General features: G+C 64.9%; 5 protein-coding genes across 5 annotated transcripts in view; 4 read left to right on the forward strand and 1 right to left on the reverse strand.

Annotated features, from left to right (window-relative positions):
- Positions 1-292, forward strand: part of EMIHUDRAFT_207840 (hypothetical protein) — a gene marked incomplete at both ends in the record, with an annotated part of 537 nt that extends 245 nt beyond the window's left edge. Inside the window, one exon of the mRNA XM_005774141.1 lies at positions 62-292. Within this exon, the coding sequence (XP_005774198.1) occupies positions 62-292 (231 nt within the window). The remainder of the gene's footprint in view (positions 1-61) is intronic.
- Positions 293-3,742: 3,450 nt separating this feature from the next.
- On the forward strand, positions 3,743-4,802 carry EMIHUDRAFT_207842 (hypothetical protein; the record flags this gene model as incomplete). Its single annotated transcript, XM_005774142.1, has 5 exons — positions 3,743-3,786; positions 3,848-3,968; positions 4,082-4,172; positions 4,365-4,447; positions 4,776-4,802. The coding sequence occupies 5 exons, from the start codon at positions 3,743-3,745 to the stop codon at positions 4,800-4,802; spliced, it is 366 nt and encodes a 121-aa protein (XP_005774199.1).
- A 6,154-nt stretch (positions 4,803-10,956) lies between these two features.
- Positions 10,957-13,377, forward strand: EMIHUDRAFT_101599 (hypothetical protein; the record flags this gene model as incomplete). The annotated part of the gene is made up of 2 exons (XM_005774143.1): positions 10,957-11,996; positions 12,438-13,377. 2 exons carry the CDS (start codon positions 10,957-10,959, stop codon positions 13,375-13,377), a joined length of 1,980 nt encoding a protein of 659 aa, XP_005774200.1.
- Positions 13,378-15,355: 1,978 nt separating this feature from the next.
- EMIHUDRAFT_101600 (hypothetical protein) lies at positions 15,356-16,675 on the forward strand (the record flags this gene model as incomplete). The annotated part of the gene is made up of 1 exon (XM_005774144.1): positions 15,356-16,675. The coding sequence occupies one exon, from the start codon at positions 15,356-15,358 to the stop codon at positions 16,673-16,675; it is 1,320 nt and encodes a 439-aa protein (XP_005774201.1).
- A 3,455-nt stretch (positions 16,676-20,130) lies between these two features.
- EMIHUDRAFT_450831 (hypothetical protein) overlaps positions 20,131-20,595 on the reverse strand; it is a gene marked incomplete at its 3' end in the record, with an annotated part of 2,513 nt that continues 2,048 nt past the window's right edge. Inside the window, exon 3 of the mRNA XM_005774145.1 lies at positions 20,131-20,509. Within this exon, the coding sequence (XP_005774202.1) occupies positions 20,131-20,509 (379 nt within the window). The remainder of the gene's footprint in view (positions 20,510-20,595) is intronic.

The raw sequence follows: 20,595 nt of genomic DNA on the forward strand, positions 1-20,595 counted from the left end.
CACCCCGCCCCCCCGCCGCCGAGCCGGCGCGGCCGGTGCCTCGCCGCCGACCGACTTGGAGGCGATCGTCGGCGGCGCCGAGGTCGCGGCGAGGCTCCGCGTCGGCTCGCAGCAGCTGCGAGCGTCGCTACGGCTCTCGCTCGACGACGCCGCGGACCTAAAGCTGGCAGCGCAAGTGCTGCGCGATTCGGCCCCGCTCTTGGCCCGTGTCGGGCGACAGGCCGCCGCGGGCGGCGCGTCGGCAGACGAGCGGCTGCGTCGGTTGGTGCCGCCGACCCCCGCGCCGCGTTGAGTGAGGCTCGCACTCTCGCTCTAGAGGATGGGGTCAGACTGTTCGAGCGCGTCGCCTCGGAGAGGCGTCGATGGGGGTGAGCAAGTGAAACACACATATCGTCATGAAACATCTAACATGAACCGGCACCGTGCCGGTCATGAAGATGAACAACAGGCTCAAGCCACACCTCCGGCTTTATATGTCAAATGTGTTCTTGATTGTCTTAGATTGTCTATAAATATGTATTTTAGCCATTTAGGGGACGGCTAGAGAGTAGAGTGCGATATTGTGTGTGTGTGCGGGAGTTGGTTTGTCGGGAGAGAGGGGCAGGCTGCTCACCCACGTGGTAATTTCTCGCAGCTGCGAGACAAGTTTTCTCGGAGCGACAGCCTCAAAGACAAAAGGGTGGATGGGTGGTGCGTTCTCGCACATGGAGTGCGAGGTATCTCGACTTTCAATCCCAAACTGTCACTCCCCTTTCTCCCGGCCGGGGTGGGGCGCGTGCGGGGGCGGCGGGTGTGCGGCGGGTGTGCGGGGGATGACGGATGTCTGTGGGCCCGAGAGCGATATGCCATGTCCGCCTTGCGTTTGTTTCATAACATCGAAGGCTAAGCTCAAAAAAAGAATACACGGCGTCTTCGCGCTTTTAAATTCGGGGCCCACTCTCCCCACTAACCTCTCTTACATCAGGCACAACCACTGCGCCAGTCTCCCTTGAGGAACGCCAGCGACGTAAAGCACTGCTGCGTCCTGGCGCAGAAGCCTCGATCGCCGTCGGAGCACGTGTACTCGTTGCGACCAGCTACCTTTACCCGCGGCCGGGGTGTCACAGGTGTACCGGGGGTGGCCTTCCAGACGTTCTCCTCGAGCCGACTGATGAGCTCGGACGGCAGCACGACGTCTACGCCGCTGCTCGCCTCGAGCGCAGTCGCGATGCTCAGCACATCTGCGTACGAGTGGCTCCATACGTGAACCGGAATGATCGAGTAGCCATCCGGGGAGGAGCTCACACGCGGCATGGAGAGGAGCCGTGAGATCATTGGCTTGACGCCGAGCGTCGTCCCTTTGTCCCCATCGCCCCACAAGCTCACGCGGCCAATGATCAGCACCTTGCCGTCTCCACCTCCCTCTCCACCTCGCCCTCCACCCCCTTTCTCTCCGCCACTGCCACTGCCAGCTCCCTTGCCGCGCCCCTTGCCCTCCTCACCACTGCCGTGCCCGCGCCACATGCGGCCCTCCAGCTGGCTGTAACCCCCACCCCACGGGTAGTACAAGGCAGCAGAGACGTTGTCCCCTCAGCTGTGAGGGAGGCAAATGGAGCGCGAGAGGGGGCAGGCCATGCCTGAGGGAAGATATACCCAACGCCAGAGGGCCCGGCGATGAGCTCGTCCATCGGGGTGCGCGTGCGATTGACCCAGGAGAGGGTGGCGGGGGAGAGGAAGGCGGTGGCTGGGCTGAAAGTCCACCCGAGAGGGGTTCGGCCGCGCTGCGTGCTCCCCCACCATGTGGTGTCTGTGGAGAAGGGGCCTCACCTTAAAAGGCGGCCGCCTACGGCCAGCCGGAGCGCAGGCCCGCTCCGGCGCGAGCGAGCCGAGCTGCTCTGCAGACGATAGCGCCACGCACGTTGTCGAGCCCTCGGCGAGGATGAAACCCTTAACCTCGCTCGCGAAGCGGGTGACGACGGCTTGCACGCTGGCCATCATCATGCTCTCGTTCACCGGCACGTCACGTCGCAGCTCGCGCAGCCATAGCGCGTACGAGTCTGATGTTCCCGTCGCCCAGTTGCTGTCAGCAACACGGTAGAGGCGAGGCGAGGCGCGGGCGATCAGTCCTGCCAAGCTGTCGAGGCAGAGCAGGTACGCCGGCGTCCGGCTCTCTGAGGAGAGGACAAAGAGCGAGATGGCGGGCTGCCCAGAGGATGGATACGCCGGCGCCACGAGCGCTGCTGCTGCAAACAGCGGTGCAGTCAACATCGCGTCCTGTGGTGGTCGAGTGTGCAAATTAAGAAAACGGATCTTGCGCGGGCCGAACGGAAGGAGGCCAAAAACGATGAGGAGGAGTGAGTCGCAGGAGAGCCCCACCTGTCCCCCTGATCGTCCTTCCAAAATCCTGCTCGTGCAGGTGGGGACCCTGTCCTCCTCCCCCATCCCTCTAAAGAAAACGCACAACCCAAGGGAGGGATGGGAGGACGGCACGCCGCCACCACACAGGGATTTTAAGGAGAGGGGTGTGGTGCGCTAGCCGTCGCCCACCCTTGGGCGTCCGCCTCTTCCGATCTCTCTTCGCATTCTCTCTCCGATTCTCGCTGCAACCTTCGAGCCACCTCGCGGTCGCCCCCTTCTCGTCGTGCTCTCCCTTGTCGCTTCTGAGCCTGTCGAGGACTGGGGCTCCACTCGAGGTCATGTCCACACATAGATTCCAAAGCAGAAACAAGAGCCGTGGGACGCGGGCGTCTCTCACAATGGCCGACAACCAGGGCAGAAGGCAAGCCGGCCCTGACACGTCCCGCACATGTCCCCGTTCACAGTTGAACTAATTATCACGGCTGTACCCGTGAATGACCTGGCGCGACGCCTCGCTTCGCCGAGGTCGTCGCGGCGTGTGAGCGCCCTCCCAGGCCGCCTGCTGGTCTCGAGCGCGGCTGGCGCACGCCTCGGCCTCCGCCGCACCCCACCGCGTGGCGGAAACGAGCCGCGGCGGCCACGGAAGAAAGCGTCGCCTTGGCTCGACGTGGTGTCGCTCGCAGCTGCTCTCGCCGACGGTGAGCCTGGCTGCCCAAGCACTGTGAGCCGACCGGATGTGAGCCAGCACTCGCGCTGAGCCGCTCGAGCTGTCGCAGGCGTGCACGAGTCGGCACGGGCTCCTTTCTCTGCGCTGGCGGACGCTGTTTGGCGCTGCACGAGCAGTGCGTGCACGCGCGACGCGTCGCGTGTGCACTCAGCGTGCCGAGCCGGCGCCTGTTGTTCTATCACGGCGCCGCTGCACCACCCGCAACCGACTCCCGCTGCGGAGGGCGGCGCACTCCGCTCTAGGTGGCACGCTCTCGGTGGCACGCTCTCGGTGGCACGCTCTCTTTGGCTCGCCGAGCAGCATATCGCCACCACCGCTGGATCCGTGCGACAGGTGTGTGCGCATCGCAGCTGCCGAGGGCTAACATGTCCACGCCCCCCTCAACGTGTGGTCAGGAGCGAGTGGCGACACACTCGCTGTCAATACAAGTCAGGCAGCTGGCCTCGAGCAGTTCGAGCCAGCCTCGACCGAGTGTCGCGCGTTGAGGGAGGCGGCGCATGCTGCCGCTGGCGCCTCCATCGCCACGAGCCTCGCGGCGGCGGTCGCGACGCACCTTGCGGCGTCTCTCGGGGTCATTTCTACGGCGTGCGACGCCGTGTGAGGTCGCCGGCGGCTGCATCTCTGCCGCTGTCGCTCCGCCGGCTGTGACCGAGTTTCGGGCGTTGAGGGAGGCGACGCATGCTGGCGCCGGCGCCTCCATCGCCACGAGCCTCGCGGCGGCGGTCGCGACACACCCAGCTGCGTCTCTCGGGGCTACCTCTACGGCGCTTGGCGCCGTGTGAGGTCGCCGGCGGCCCGCATCTCTGCCGCCGTCGCTCCGCTGGCTGTGACCGAGTTTCGGGCGTTGAGGGAGGCGACGCATGCTGGCGCCGGCGCCTCCATCGCCACGAGCCTCGCGGCGGCGGTCGCGACACACCCAGCTGCGTCTCTCGGGGCTACCTCTACGGCGCTTGGCGCCGTGTGAGGTCGCCAGCGGCCCGCATCTCTGCCGCTGTCGCTCCCCCGGCTGTGACCGAGTTTCGGGCGTTGAGGGAGGCGGCGCATGCTGGCGCCGGCGCCTCCATCGCCACGAGCCTCGCGGCGGCGGTCGCGACACGCCCAGTCGTGAGTAATCCCACACTCCGCACGTAGCACTGCTCGTTTTCACTTTTGGCGTGTGCGGCATTGCAAAGCACTGGCCTGGCTGTGTGGCTGGAGCCTGGAGCGTACTCAGGTCGTACTAGTACTTGTGTCTACGCGTGTCACCATTCTTGCAAAACACAGACTGCACTCCTCGCTCACTTCTTCCTCCCCTTCTTAGGCTCCGGATTCGGCGGTGCCGATGACTTCCGCTTCGCGCCACGCGCCGCCGCCGGCTTCGACGACGAGGACAGGCCCTCTCTGGTGCGCTACCCGTGTCCGGGTGGGTTGCACTGTCATGTCAGGCATGCTACATGGCCCCTGGAGACTGCCTTGCAGCTGAGGCTGGCTGGGGACCCTACCTAAGCTCCACAGAAGGCCTGGAGGCTCTTCCCGGCCTGCCCCGAGAGACCGGCTAGGGGAGCCGTGCCGGCACCAACTTTAGCCGTGAATATATCCAGATCCCCCCATGAAACAAAGACCAAACTTCTCCCACATAGCCATTAGGACCCAGTAACTAAAATATGTTGGGCAGGGCAATTTGTTATGAGCAGAAAAAGAATGGTGGCAGTGGCCCACTATGGCCCACTAGGTGATTGACGGGTACACTGTTATCTAATTGTTTTGCCGTCCGCGAGCCCCCAGCTCGCCGGCGGCGAGAGAGATGCCACGAGGGGTCGCGGTGGCGTCCATCGCCAGGCTCCCTAGCTCAACCGACGACCCTTCGGGATCGACGGCCGATCGTCATTCTTCTGTCGCGTCGCTCTCCTCTGCCTCGTTCTGCGCCGCCGCCGCCGCCTGCCGTTCCCTTGTTCTCGCGGCTTCTTTCGCCTTTCGGCGCAGCTCCGCCCTCCTTTGCTGCATATCCTGGTCCCCCATCCCTCGTCTGGGTTTGTCTGCCCTCTTTCTTTCTTTTTTCGCGGGCGAGATCAGCGCCGAGATATTGACCTCACTGGCTGGGCCCTCTGACGACTGACGCACCTGAGCTCGAGCCGCGACTAAACCTCACCGAGACGGACACCACCGCGCTCGCTCTCACGACACATCACTCGTACGCATCACAACTCCTAAGGCACAGACACACAGAGGACGACAGACAGCGCCCCCGGAGAAGGTGGCCAGAGAAGGTGGCCTTCTTCTCGACCCACCCTTTGCGTGCTAGTTCTCTCGAACCGCTTGTACATCCCCACGCCGTGCTGTCGCCAGCTTGTGCGCTCGCTACAACTCGGTGACTAATATTACAATAATGGAGAGGGCTCCAGGGGGATGTGAGACGTCGTCGTCGATCTCAACAAAGGTGTCTCACGCGAGACGTTCTTCTTCTTTGACCCCGTCAACTACTCGTGCACGACCATCTCGACAGGCACCGCCGTGCCCAGCGAGGCCTTCTTGCCCTTGCGCCGCTTGAAGATCATGGCGCCAATGGCAATGCCGATGACCAGCGCAAGCACGCACGCGACGACGATGGCCGCGATGGTCCCGCCGTTAAGCCCGCCCTCGTCAACGTTGTTGTCGTCGTCGTCTGTCAGCTCTTTTCCTGCGTCCTCCTGTGTCCTTTCAGGCTCGGTCGGCGGCGGCGGCGACGCGATGACGACGACGCTCGAGACGACCGGCTCCTCCACCGCCGTCACGGTGACGCCGAGGGCCGTGGACGCCTCTTCCGGGCTGAGTGCCGCGAGTGTGATCTGAATCGTGTCGGCGATCGCAGTGCTAGCCGTGATCACCGTTGCCGTCACGGTGAACGCCGCGAGCGCGCGTGCACGGCGGACGCTCGAGATCTCAAGGGTGATTGAGTCGGGAGACACGCCGACGAGCTCGGCGAGATTGGCCGCGTACGCCGCGCTGTCAAAGGTGGTCATGTCGCCGTCGAGCGTGGTCGTGAAGACGACTGCGGGCGTGTACTCGCCGCCGGGCGGCAGCGGCGCAAGTGGCGGCGTCGGCGGCGGCGGTGGCAGCGGTGGTGGTGGCGACACGAGGACGATGTCGCTCTCGTCGCGCGGGTGGATCTCGAAGCTCGAGAACGCGTACTTGATCACGCCCGTCACGCTGGAGACGCTCTGTCCGGTGAGCGACGTGGCGCCGAGGATTGATTGCAGGTGCGCTTCCGTCCTCAGCATGCTGTCTTCGAGCTGCGTGGGCCCTGAGCCGTCGTCGATTGTGATCTCGCCATAGTTGTTGGCCTCGGAGAGGAGCTGCACGCCGCCCGAGACGGTGACGAGGAGGCCCTCGTGAGCCTCGCCGCTCTCGGTGCACCCCTCGCCGATCGCGCCGGTCGTCGTCGCGAGCGGCAAGGGCGTGTGGCCCGTCGAGAGGAGCTCAACGAGTGCCGCGGGCGTGTCGGCAACGAGTAACTCGGTCAGCGAGTAGTACTCGTTCACGAGCGCCTCCACGCCGACCTTGTCGCCCGCGGTGAGGTTGGTGAGGTAGGACGAGCCCGAACCCGTGTACACCCAGACGCCTGCGTAGAGCGCAGCGGCCACCTCGTCCTGCATGTAGAAGCCATCGTAAGACACGCCCGTTACGTAGCCCTCAACGCGCACAAACTCGCCCTCGCGTGCTGAGTGATAGCACGCCCCATCCGAGCCGCTGTGGTTGGTGTTGATTGCGAACAGTGTGGTCGGCATCGCCACGGGCGGAGGCGTGGATGGCGGAGGCATGGATGGAGGCAGTGATGGCGGCAGGGGCGGCAAGGGCGATGCCACTCCCATCGCGTGCGAGCCGAGGAAGTTCCACGTGTTTTTTGGCTCGACTAGCCACTCGCAGTCGGCCTCGTTCGTGCCCGCTGACGCCGTCCAGTCGCCGCCGTTACCGGTGGTGACAGTGGACTTGCGCACGAGAGTGTTGTCCTTCGTCGCCGCGCTCACACCGCAGACGTCCCAACCGGAGCCTGGGTCGCCGTAGAAATCGCCGACGCAGTCGATGAACGTGTAATTCGACTCGGTGCCCTGCACGAGGCAGTAGCCATCGTTACCGTTTGAGAGGTAAGTGTGCTCCTCATCGCAAAGCGCCTTGATCGAGTCGTCCGCCGAGCCGTGGCAGATGACGTACACGCCGCCCGCCGGCACCGACGCGCCGCTGTCAAACGCGTTCCAAAACTCGTGCACTCCTTCGGTGGCGGGTGCGTTGGCGACGCTCGGGTACGCGTAGCCGTCGAGGGAGACCTGCACATTGGTCGGATTGAAGATTTCGAGGAACTTGTTGTGCGAGGAGCCCTCGGCGTACTCGGAGAAGAAGAGGGTCTGTGCATCGGTCCCGTCGTCCTCAAATTCCGACGGTATTCCGAACGAAGGGGACAAGGGCGGTGCTGGAGGCAGCGATGGCGGCAAGGGCGATGCCACTCCCATCGCGTGCGAGCCGAGGAAGTTCCACGTGTCTTTTGGCTCGACTAGCCACTCGCAGTCGACCTCGTTCGTGCCTGCTGACGCCGTCCAGTCGCCGCCGTTACCGGTGGTGACAGTGGACTTGCGCACGAGAGTGTTGTCCTTCGTCGCCGCGCTCACACCGCAGACGTCCCAACCGGAGCCTGGGTCGCCGTAGAAATCGCCGACGCAGTCGATGAACGTGTAATTCGACTCGGTGCCCTGCACGAGGCAGTAGCCATCGTTACCGTTTGAGAGGTAAGTGTGCTCCTCATCGCAAAGCGCCTTGATCGAGTCGTCCGCCGAGCCGTGGCAGATGACGTACACGCCGCCCGCCGGCACCGACGCGCCGCTGTCAAACGCGTTCCAAAACTCGTGCACTCCTTCGGTGGCGGGTGCGTTGGCGACGCTCGGGTACGCGTAGCCGTCGAGGGAGACCTGCACATCGGTCGGATTGAAGATTTCGAGGAACTTGTTGTGCGAGGAGCCCTCGGCGTACTCGGAGAAGAAGAGGGTCTGTGCATCGGTCCCGTCGTCCTCAAATTCCGACGGTATTCCGAACGAAGGGGACAAGGGCGGTGCTGGAGGCAGCGATGGCGGCAAGGGCGATGCCACTCCCATCGCGTGCGAGCCGAGGAAGTTCCACGTGTCTTTTGGCTCGACTAGCCACTCGCAGTCGGCCTCGTTCGTGCCTGCTGACGCCGTCCAGTCGCCGCCGTTACCGGTGGTGACAGTGGACTTGCGCACGAGAGTGTTGTCCTTCGTCGCCGCGCTCACACCGCAGACGTCCCAACCGGAGCCTGGGTCGCCGTAGAAATCGCCGACGCAGTCGATGAACGTGTAATTCGACTCGGTGCCCTGCACGAGGCAGTAGCCATCGTTACCGTTTGAGAGGTAAGTGTGCTCCTCATCGCAAAGCGCCTTGATCGAGTCGTCCGCCGAGCCGTGGCAGATGACGTACACGCCGCCCGCCGGCACCGACGCGCCGCTGTCAAACGCGTTCCAAAACTCGTGCACTCCTTCGGTGGCGGGTGCGTTGGCGACGCTCGGGTACGCGTAGCCGTCGAGGGAGACCTGCACATTGGTCGGATTGAAGATTTCGAGGAACTTGTTGTGCGAGGAGCCCTCGGCGTACTCGGAGAAGAAGAGGGTCTGTGCATCGACCACGTTGGGAGCTCGGGGCGTAGGCGGTGTTGGAGGCGCGGAAGGGGACAAGGGCGGTGCTGGAGGCAGCGATGGCGGCAAGGGCGATGCCACTCCCATCGCGTGCGAGCCGAGGAAGTTCCACGTGTCTTTTGGCTCGACTAGCCACTCGCAGTCGGCCTCGTTCGTGCCCGCTGACGCCGTCCAGTCGCCGCCGTTACCGGTGGTGACAGTGGACTTGCGCACGAGAGTGTTGTCCTTCGTCGCCGCGCTCACACCGCAGACGTCCCAACCGGAGCCTGGGTCGCCGTAGAAATCGCCGACGCAGTCGATGAACGTGTAATTCGACTCGGTGCCCTGCACGAGGCAGTAGCCATCGTTACCGTTTGAGAGGTAAGTGTGCTCCTCATCGCAAAGCGCCTTGATCGAGTCGTCCGCCGAGCCGTGGCAGATGACGTACACGCCGCCCGCCGGCACCGACGCGCCGCTGTCAAACGCGTTCCAAAACTCGTGCACTCCTTCGGTGGCGGGTGCGTTGGCGACGCTCGGGTACGCGTAGCCGTCGAGGGAGACCTGCACGTTGGTCGGGTTGAAGATTTCGAGGAACTTGTTGTGCGAGGAGCCCTCGGCGTACTCGGAGAAGAAGAGGGTCTGTGCCATGTTGGGAGCAGAAGCGGCGACCACCAACAAGGCCTTGAGTGCCATCGTCAAACCGGCCGAGGGGTACAACCAGCCAGGGGAACACCGTCGGCAAGCAAGCAAACTGCTTGTTTTCTTTCTTCTTTTTAGCACCTAACCTAAAAGCACACTGGCACATCGAGGGCGCGGACTGGCGCAGACTAGCACACACACCGGCACACCAGAAAAAGATAACCAGCGGCGTCGGCGCTGCTGCGGACGCACGCCGGCACACACACTCTCTCTGCGAGCCGCGTCGTACAATCGCCCCTCCAGCTCGATAAACTCGAGGGGCCAAGATACGCTAGTCGCTGCGAGAGGCCTAGATGCGGGTCGAGGCCCCTCGTCTTCCGGCTCCGCGCAGAGTAACGCTCGCTCGGCTGTGCCCCGCCGCACTGCTCCCCGTCTCACGCGAGGCGGAGGTTTGCAGTGCACGAGGACGCACTCGCGCCCTCCCCCCCCCCAGCCCCTCTCCGTGTATATAAATTGTTTTGTCGCTGTGTGGTCTTCCAGATCCACAGCCGCTCACATACGGTACACAACTACTTTGCGCTATACTAGGGAACACAACAGACTAGTGACTGCCCGTGTGTGCCCGGGTCGTGTGGGCTCACCGTGTGTCTCGAGCCACACAGGAGGTCAGGACACACAGCCTTCGTGCTTCGTCACGAGCTTGGGGGGGGGGGGTTGAGGTGAGCTGGAAGAATCAAGAAAGAAAGAATTTTACGTCAAAACTTTGAACAAAACAAATGTGTGTGAGTGTAAAGTTGTTTGGTAATGTGCTAAAAATCTCTCTCAAAAAACTCCCTCGCACGACAAAAAAGAAAGAAAACGGCGCCCCAGGGAGGGGTGTGGAAAAAGAAAAAGAAACGCGAATGCAAGGGAGGGATGGGGGGACGGCACGCCGCCACAGGGATTTTAAGGAGAGGAGTGTGGTGCAGGCTGCGCTAGCCCGTAGCCGTCGCCCACCCTTGGGCGTCTGCCTGAGGGGAGGACGCACGGCCCTGGGCCGGCGGTGAATACTTCCCGGATCGGCGTCTCACGGCCGGGTCGCGGGACGGGGAGGGAGGGGGGTGGATCCGTAAATCCGTAAATCCGTAAATTTGTAACCAAAAGCCACCAGAGAGTCCCCCACCACACCCAGCTACCAGGCAGGCAGAGACACAGCACTCGCGACACGCTGAGAAGACGAAGGCTGGCCTCTCTAATGCTCCCGCAACGCGCTGTCTGCACGCGCAGCAGACGGGGACGCCATCACCCTCCAGGGATCCACAATGCTGTCTTAAGGTCCGACAGGTCCGACAGGTTCGGTACCCGTAAACGTTCCTCTAAAAAAAACCCTCCCATACGTGCTTGTGCTCCTCCTTTGCTGTCCCATCTCCTCATCTCTTTCCCGCCTGGGCGGGGCAGCGGGTGGGCGCGCGGTGCGGCGTGGCGTGTGAGTGTGTGCGACTGCAACGACGGACCGCTCGCAAGAGACCATTGGGTTTGTACTATTAACAACGAAGGCGCTCTCAAAAAAAAACAAATGTGCGCAACGGCGGCTCTGTGGAGCGCTGGTGTCCGATCCGCCGTGTCAGTCGCTAAGTCAAAATGCCTGAGGGAGTAACGCTGGGTCGCAGCTGTGAGCACAGCTGCGTGTTCTTTAGCGCGTACGTGGAGGGCGCATCGTACGACAAAGCGCTCGAGATTGTCAACAAATGTGAGGGCGACGTCCGCCTGGGCGACGATTACGAGCTCGTGTCGTGCTGGAACGGCTGCGACACCGAAGGGAAGCCGGCGTACCACACCGTCACGCTTCTGGACGAGGCCGCGGTGCTGCCGAGCGGCGCACGGTGGCGCATCGCCGATCCGCGGGCGCGGCTGCCCTCAAACTACCCAGCCAACCAGACGTGGGGGCACCTCTCGAACGGCAACGACGTGCACGGCCTGATGCACAAGTCCTCGCACATCATCGTGGACGCCGTCGGCGACTTCGGCCCCGACCCTGGCAGCGGCGGCTGGCCGGTCGCCGGCGTCCCGCACGCCACCAAGGATCACACGCTCGAGCGAAAGGACAGCGTCGCGCAGGGCAACTGCGGCGACTGGGCGAGGTCGGCCGGCTCCTCCGCCGCCGATTCGGAGTGGGTCGTGCACCCCAAGGGCTCGTGGCCGAGCGGCGAGTCGGGCGACCCCCCCTCCGAAGGGCAGAGTAGGCCAGGTGGCTGCGCCGCGTCTGTGACCGACTGCTGCGACTGCCGCGGCGGCAGCGCGGCGAGCGAGGCGACCGACCGGCGCGCTGACCCGCAGAGGCTGGTGATCGGCACGTGGAACGCTGAATGGCTGTACGACGGAGAGTGCGACCCGAGCATGTCGCCGTGGGCGGCGGGCTCGAGCGATTGCGCCGGCCTCCAGTCCGGCCTGAACAAGTGCGACGCTGCCGGCGCCGCGGCCCACCTCGAGAGGGTGGCGCGCCATATGCGAAGCTTCGACGCAGACGTGCTACACGTTACCGAGGTCGAGAGCTGCGACGTGCTCGCCGCGTGCGCCGCCATCCTCAACGCCAACGCCTCGCAAGGCGGCGGCGGCGGCGGCGGCGGCGGCGGCGGCGGCGGCGGCGGCGGCGGCGGCGGCGGCGGCGGCGGCGGCGGCGGGTACGAGCGCCACATGGTCCCTGGCACCGACAGCTACCTCCGGCAGCAGGAGGGGAGATATTGGGAGATATTGGGGAGATATGGAGAGATATGGGATAAGCTCCCTCCGGCAGCAGGTGGGGCTGCTCTCGCGCCTCTCTCCCGTGGCGCCCCTCGAGCGATCGACCGAGCGGCGCGCCTTCCCCATCGACGGCAACTCGAGCTGCGGCGACGCAGCGCGCGGCTCGACCGACCTCTCCAAGCACTATAGATAGATAGATGGGAAGGCGAAACACAGTCCGACCAACGACTGGGACACCAACGCGTTATGGGTGGACGCAAGACGGGCGGTGACGGCCACACAGGAGCGACACACAGAACACAAGACAAGACACTGCCTCGCGCGGCAGCCGCTGTATTATGTCAACAGCGCCTCTTCACACCTCTCACCACCGTGAACAGGCACTACCTCGCGCGGCTGCGCATCGACTTCCCCACGAGCGGCGGCGGGCGTCGCGTGCCGGCGACGCTGGCTGTGCTCGGGCTGCATCTCAAGGCGATCCCGACGCAGGCGCGGTCGTGCCACAAGCGCGAGGCTCAGGCGAGGATCGCGCAGCGGCTCCTCGTCGCCGCGCTCGGTGAGACGCCGTACGTCGTCGTCCTCGGCGATCTCAACGACTTTGACGCCGACCCGTGCTGCCTTGACGCGCCCGGCTCGCGGCCCACCTCGCGCGTGCTGCGCATGCTCAAGGACCCGCGCGCCACCGGAGCCGACGAGCTGCACTCGGTCGCCTCGCGGCTTCCGCGAGGGGAGCGGTACACGGACTGGTGGGACCACGCGCCCAAGGACGGTGTCGACGAGGGCGGGTCCGAGCACTCGTCACTCGATCACCTCCTCGTCTCCGGGCCGCTCTTCGACCAGCTCTCGGCGGTCACCATCGACCACAGCACGCCGCCGATGGACTACTCGGACCACTGGCCACTCATCGCCACCTTCCACCTCCAGCCGTTGGCGCAAGCGACGGCCCCGCCGCCTTCCGTGCTGCAGCAGACAGCCCCGGCGCTTCCGTCATCGCCGCCGTCTTCGCCGCCGCCGCCCTCGGCGCCGCCTACCGTCGACGCCGGGAGCGTGCGGCTGCCGCTCGGTGCCGCCGCTGCGGTGATTGCGCTGGCGCTCGTGGGCGCGCTCGTGCTCGCGCGCTCCGCGCTGCGCTGCGCGGACCGCGTGTTCCGCCCTGCCGCGCATCGAAGGACGCGCTACGGCAAGCACGGAGACAGCGGACGGAGCGGAGTAGGCCTGGAGTTCGCCGTCAACAGCAAGAACGCCGGCGGGCCGACCGGAGCGCCTCTCGACACAGGAGCCGTCGTCGACGCTGGCGGCGGGCGGGCGATTGTGACATGACGCAGAGCCAGAGGTGCCAGGTGGCACACGTGTCCCTATCCACCTGCTAGTAGAGGCGCGCAGTATTTCTTTTTATGGTGTACCTGTGTTAGTGGATAGTGCCAGAACGGGTTGATATATCACATTGGGCTTTTGTATACTTTTGGCACTGAAGAGCGACCATGAGAAATACCGCAACTTCGCAACAGAGTCGAGCGAGCAAAAAGTCGCCACCTGCTCGGCCTCGAGTCGCAGCTTGCCGCCGCCGTGGCGGGCAGGATGCCGGCCGGTGAGCGGCCGCACATTGCTCGCTACCCCCCCTGCACATCTAAAGTCATCCCTGCTGCTAGGGGGGGGGGGGGTCTGACCCCCCCAGCAGCAAAGCGCTGCTGCTGGGGGGGGGGGGGGCCCCACCCCCCCCAGCAGCAGAAGGCATTGGACCCAGCTCTCCCGCCTCTTCGCCGCCGCCGCCCCCTCCCACCTCGAGACGGCCGCAGCACAGGCCATCGCTCAAACAATCGGCCGGTGCTAGGGCCGCCGCAGTCGCCGGTGGGCCCACGGCGATGGGCCTGGTCGATTTCAGCCGACGGGAGGGCAGCAGGGCCGCGTGCGGGGCCTGCGCTAGGATTGCCCCTTGTGCGCACTGTGTCCCCACTGTAGGTGACCAGGCTTTATTCTACCAGTAGTATCGGAGTTTTGCGCTTTGAAGAGGTGTGAACGTGAACAGAGTCATACCAACACCGTGGCTCGTTACGGCACGCATGGGGGGCCTCCCGGACGTATGGCCCTAGTCCAATAAGTCCCACAGAGCACATTTCGATTTTTGACAGAATTACATGCACTGCCCCTGCACGGTACTAACTATCGTAGTTTTGTGCCGGGTGCCCTTCACGGCACCACACCGCCGCAAGACAGCCCGAGATTAGCCTAGCAGTGAGTGGGCATCGCCTGCTGGACGGCTGGGCACGAGCCAAGCACTTGGGCGGCCGTCGACCGAGTCCGAGCGGCGCCTGAGGTGGGTGCCACGGCGTCTGCACGAAGGCGTGGCAGGGTGAGGATCCAGGAGTGGTGAACGCCTCCCCGTCGGGCGCGCAGCGCGCCGGATGGTCCGCCGAGGCCGCCGCCGCCCCGGCAGCGGCGATGGGGGCGGCGGGGCCGGCCGGCGTTTGTCGGCTCCACCTACAGAAGAGCAGTCTCTGTGGGTCGACGATACTAACTCGGTAGTAACGCGGAGTGGTGCTGTGCGACGCCGCGTCGTGCGCGAGGCGACCTCCTGAGGCTACCTGAGCTGGCAATGGATGCCACCAGGACGCACGGCCAGCTGGAGCCAGTCAGGTATGCCCTGCTGTGGAGCAGAGCTGGCTGGCGCACCGGCGATACTAACTCAGCGCGCCGCGAGAGGCGAATCTGGGCGAGTTTGGAGGCGCAGTTCTCGAGCTTGCCGTCGACGATTGATGTCGGGTAAATTTTCACTACCGTCGGGGAAAGTCTTCTCTCAGCAGGCCGAGCGCCGTGGCTCGGCTCGCCGCGAACGCCGCGAATTTATCGCCCGGGGGGGGGGGGGGGGGGGGAGGCGACCGCCTGCGGCATTGCTCTCGTGCAGCTCAAATCAACGCAATGGGAATGACCGAGTACTAAGATGTTGTACTTACAAAGAGGGAGTCCAGGAGCGGATGGAGGAGAGGGTGAAGGCGGTGGCTTGTTCAGCAGCTTCTCGGCGAGCTTGAGGAACCAGTCAGTGAGGCCTTGGCTGCGGTAGTGAGTGCGTCTCCAGCCATGTCTACTAAGGATGGCTGCTGTGTGTGTGTTGCAGCCATCGGGCTGAAGGATGTGGCTGCACTGCAGCTAGCTCAGCCATCCTTAGGTAAGATGGCTAAAGAAGGAGCATGCACAGCCATTCTGGTGTACATTCCCAGGTTAGCGTGACAGTGCTCGGTTCCTATATATATGCGCCTTGCCGTGGGGGCTCCTTGATCTGTCGAGCAGCCCAAGGCCCTCGATGGGCGACGCCAAAAGCGCCGCTGGCGAACGACGACCGCCGTGGTCGAAGAAGGCTTTTGCCCTCGGACTCGTAATCGGTTTCCTGATCGCGGGAGGGATAGCTGTGGCGGTGCTTGCGCTCAACGATCGGCGAGCCGAGGCGGCGATATCTGCAGGTCCGCCCTCGTTTCCGCCGATGTCTCCGCCGCCGTCTCCGCCGAAGTCACCTCCACTACCTCCAACATCTCCACCGCCGTTGCTCTCCAACCCGGCTGAGATGTTCGTGAACGCCACGGCGGCAGTCACCAACGTCTCTGGCATGTCCGACCTAGCGTCCGACATGATCGTGTTGGACGTCGACCTCGAATTCACATCGACCTCGATGCTGGAGGAGAAGGTAACCGCACTGCGTGCTGATCTTTGGTACACTCCCAACATCGTATCCCGGAGCACGGCCGACTTGGAGGCGTCCGAACACATCGGCTGGTGCAGCGTGGTTGATCTTTGGGTGCGACGCGGCGTTGTCGCCGCCAAGGCGCAGATCATGCTACAAAATAGCGAGGCTGGGGGGCACGCACTCGGCCGGTGGCTGTCTCAGAGGGAGCTAGCCGTCGTCGCAACCGGGCTGGGCCTGATCACGCTTGAGACTAGTCGCGTCAAGATCTTGTCGAGCGGGCTGGTCTCGGGCGAGACGATAGCAACCGGCTACGAGACGGTCGAGGTCACCAACACAAGCGTCCCCTTTGTCAACACGAGCGCGAAATGCCCAACTGGGGGCGCGTGCAGCCGTGGATTCATCGTCTCCGGCGCCAACCCGTTTGGGCGCGAGTGGGCAGTCAAGGAGATTGCGCTCGACGCCTACTTCGATTGGACATTCGCGTACAACACCTCGGTGATTTCGTCCTCGACTTTGTCGCCGCTGCGCGTCTCATTCGCAGACGTCAAATGCGATAGGACTGACACGTACGCACGGATGGTAGCGGCAGGCACAACTACGATCCCGCAGGGCGAGGGAACCGACTTCAGCGTCTTCCTCACGGCGACGCCCCTGCCTGGCCGGGCCGCCGCGGTCAACCGGGACTTGAGCCCAGGAGGAGACTGCACTTGGATCTACCCCTACGACTGCTGCCTGATGACGGCGCTGACCGCGGCTGCGTGCAAGGTGGAGGGAGGAGGGGGGGATGAGGCGAAGATTGGCATCGTGCTCAAGGGCGAGGCGACGATGCTTGTGGATGGCGTAGAGATGACAGTCTTCCCGGAAGTCGGATTGGAGCTATCATACACGGACGACGTGCTTCAGTTTGACCTCCTTGGGGGCACTGTCTTCGCTCTCCCTTGACGCCGGCCGCACTGCCCGAGAGGTTGAGGGCGATTAGGCCGTGGGGAATCCGAGAGCGCACCAGGCTTGCCAGCGCCATCGAGCCCTTGTCTTGCAGCTCCCCATTGTGAGAAATGTCGAGCTCGGCGAGTGGCAAGCGGCCCGCCCGAACTCCGTCGGCAGCCGCCTCAAGCAGGGACTGTAGCGCGATGCGCAGTTGGCTTCTGGGATCGGGGGCGCAATCGCAGAGCGTCAGGTGCACCAGACTGGCACTCGACCGCACCACGGCGCCAAGCGAGGCGACCGCGTCGTTGAGTGGCACGCCAATAGCGCTGACGCCGTAAAACATGGACGTCTCGGCGAGCGCGTTGGCCATCGCCACAAAGAGGAAGGGAGCGGGAGGCGGCAGCTGGGCCAGGTCGAGCATCCCTGGCTGCGCCTGCGCGATTGATGCCGCGACGAGTGCCGCCCATGCATCGAGCTCCTCGGTGTTCGGGTGGGCGCCGCTTCCGCCAGAGAGCGCTTCGTACGAGCAGTGGGCCCGGAAGGCGTTGGAAAAGCCAAGGTCGGCGGCCGGCCCTGGAGCGGGCACTGCGAGCCGCTCGGGCAGCTGCACCGCAATGGACGGCCGTCGATCGAGGCTCATGGTGATGAGGCTGTGCGCATCGACAGAGGTTGCCGCCGCCTTCCCAACCAATGGCCCCGAGAGCGTCAGAACGGCGCCGTCGGCGAAGCGCCACTCGGCCTCGCTGTCGCCCGAGCAAGACACCGACATGAGGTCGAGCAGTCTATGCGACACCATCTTGACGCTTCCGAACCGCCCCGGCGCAGACAGGGCGAGGAAGAAGCGCGAGACGAGCAACATGGCCTCCTTGCCGTGTTCGCCTCGGACAGCGCAGTGGCTCGCATGCCGGCAGGAGTCGCACGCTCCGTGCAGCCACTGCAGCGCGTGCGTGCTCTCGGCAGGCGTGAGCGAGCGGCGAAGCGCAACCTCGTCCAATAAGGCTCTCGACATGGCACGCGCGGACAGAGGAAAGCCCGACGGACGGGCGCCGCGGTGGCCTACGCGAACGATCCAATCCGCAATGAAGATTTGTATAGTTAGAGGCTGCGCAGGCCTCCCCCGGTATTTTATTGGTCGATACGAGTAGAGCCGCATTATATGAAAACCCCAGAACGGGTCGGACACCGTCCCACCGTCGCCTCGCTACAGACGTCACGCCCCCGCGCGCGGGGTGGCGCGAGAGCGGAGAGGAGGCAGGAGCTGCTGCCGGGGCGCGTCCAGACACACGTGAGGGGACCAGGGGTGCCCCCCCCCCCCCCCCCGCGCGCGCTGAGCGCTGTCAGCGGTGGGCCACCTCTTCGGCTCACGCCGCTGACCCAAGCACCCAACTGCATGCGTGGCGGCGCCGGCGGCGCAGTCAGAGTACAGAGAAGGCGAGAGTGTGCACAGGCTGTGCGCACCGCGGCCGGGACGGTGCGGAGAGGCTCGCCAAGGCCCAAGCACCGCTCAGCGGCGAGGGGGAGGGCGGTGGCGGCGGCGGCGAGGCGCGAGGCGGTGGCAGCGGTGGTGCGGACGGCGGGATTGACAGGGGAGGCGGCGGCCACGAGGGAGCGGCGGCGAGAGGGGGGCAGCGGCGAGGCGCGCCCCGGCGAGCGAGGCGCCCGCGCCATCAGAGGGACGCCGCCGCGAGATGGAGGGCGGCGGTGACGGAGGCGAGGGTCGAGGCGGCGGCGGCGGCGGCGGCGGCGAGAACGGCGGCACCGAGTTTGTCTCGGTGAGCGGACCGGCGGCGGGAGGAGGAGCAGCGGCGGCGCTCTCGCTGTTGAGCGTGCTGTTTTGAGCCTGGGATCCCATGTCACTGCGACCGGCGTGCCCGGGAACGGAGATCGCGCGCGCGCCGCATTCACGACGCGCGCGCGATCTTCGCGGAGTCGGGTCCCCAGAGGGCAGCGGTCTTTTTGGCCGACGTCCAGCGGCGCGCAAGGAAGCAGGCGCAGCGCCGGCGGTGTCGCGCTGCATGGGCCAGCAGGGTGCAGTGGCGAGGGGCGGCGGGCTCGGACGTCCACCGAGTCGCTCCGCGCGCCAGGCGGAGCGCGCGCGCGGGCCAGGAAGCTCTCAGCAGGCTGAAGAGGACATCTGCGCTTATTGCGGGGCGGGACTCCACTTTGTATTCGGCACACGCCTCCCTACCGGTATAAATACCGGGGGAGGTATTCGTTGTTTTCTTCCGCGCGCTCAGCACCTGGCTGTTCTTCACCTTCCTATCAATCAATCAGCACCTCGATGAGGTCACATGGACCACCAAGAACTGGCACGGGCTGCAGATGCAGCGCTTGTCTGTCGTTCTCCGCGCCGCCGTGGCGTGCCAGACGGTGAACGAGAAAGAGAGGCCTCTCTCTCTGAACGAGCTAGCGTGCGGCGTGCGGGGAGAGCGGCATTGTGCACGGCGCTAAGTGCATTGCCGTGCTTACCGGAGTCGCTTAGGCGGCTCCGGTGGTTTGCCTGAGTGATAGTGCTAGCACGCGCCAGTCGCAGTCCGCGCACCTGTGTCCTGTCGAGCCGCAATAAAACCACCCCGGGGCCAAACCGCTTCGGTTTCGTCGCCAAGAGTGTACTCTTGGGCCCCGAACCCGAATAAAAAAACGTGTGCCCCCCTTCGAGTGTATCTCGAGTGTTGCTATGGAGCGTCCGTTTCAACACGCGCTCGCGCGCTTGCGTCTGCTGGCCCCCAGAGAACATGTTGCACCACAAGCTCCCGGCGGAGCCCAACTGCTCGCACTCGACAAGGCAGTCCATCCACTCGCGGCAGCTGAAGTCGAACTTCCACTCGATGCGGCTCGCGCCGGGTTGTGAGCTCGGCGAGCGAGGTCGGAGAGCGACCTCAGTTGGCCCAAGCCGCACGCCACTGAGGCAGAGCGGCCGTGCGCGTACGACGCCGTACGCGCACGGCCACTCTGCACCGACCGCAGCGCTGCATTGCGACCGCAGAGGCTCAGCTCAGCCAGGGCTCGCTCGCCCGAGCTCGGAGCCGCCGGCGGTCATGGGCAGCAACAAAGGTTTGACGCGTCGCTCGGTGCAGGAGGGCACTGCAGTAGAGGTGCAGAGGCCGTCCGGCACGCGCGCGATGGGCTACGGCTTCATTGGCAGCTACCAGAGCGCGTCTGGAGCGTTGCCATTGTGTGACCCACGTCCAAGCGGCGCTTCCGGCCTGTTCCGCGCCTCTTTTTACGCTTTTCATTGGAGAGGGGGGGACGAGGTCTCATCAACTTCGAAACCGCCTTTGAAAGGGGGGAAAAGCGTCCGTCCCTGAGCGGGTTGAGGCGGGGGTGGTTTTATTGCGCGGCCTGTCTGCTGTGAGAGAGAGAGTTGTTTTGTTTAAATTCTTCCGCGCGGTAGCAGCGGAGTTGCCTCTCGGAGGTGAGGGCATCCTCTTTTCTTCGCACACGTATGTCGCAGGACTCGCGCTCCCCCCTCACACGACGGAGCACGCGCCAGGCGGCGGGCTCTCCATCGCAAAGAAGCGCGCGTGGGCCTGCCGGTGCGGGTACTCCTCCGCGTACGCACGACTCCACTCGGCGAGGATCTCTCTCGCCCTACCCGCCTCGACGAGGGCCCACACGCTCCCGCCAAAGCCGGCGCCAAACGCCGAGGCCGCGACGGCGCCGAGGCGGCGCGCCGCTGCAGGCAGCCATTCGGTCTCCTCGAGGGTGTTGCGCAGGTGCGAGGCGGTCAGCGCCTGGCTGCGGTCGACGAGGGACGCCAGCGTCGGGAGGGGCACCTCACGCTGCGACAGGGCGCCGCGGACGGCCGGGATGAGAACCTCCGACTCGGCGTGGAACTGCTCGTACCGCCTGCTGCTGCGCCGAGCTGTGAACAGCGCCTCTTCGCGCCATCTCGCGGCGCGGGGAAGAAGGGGGGGGGGGGGGGGAAAAGGGAG

This window comes from Emiliania huxleyi (assembly GCF_000372725.1).
Source record: "Emiliania huxleyi CCMP1516 unplaced genomic scaffold EMIHUscaffold_32, whole genome shotgun sequence".
Classification (NCBI taxonomy): Eukaryota; Haptophyta; order Isochrysidales; family Noelaerhabdaceae; genus Emiliania; species Emiliania huxleyi.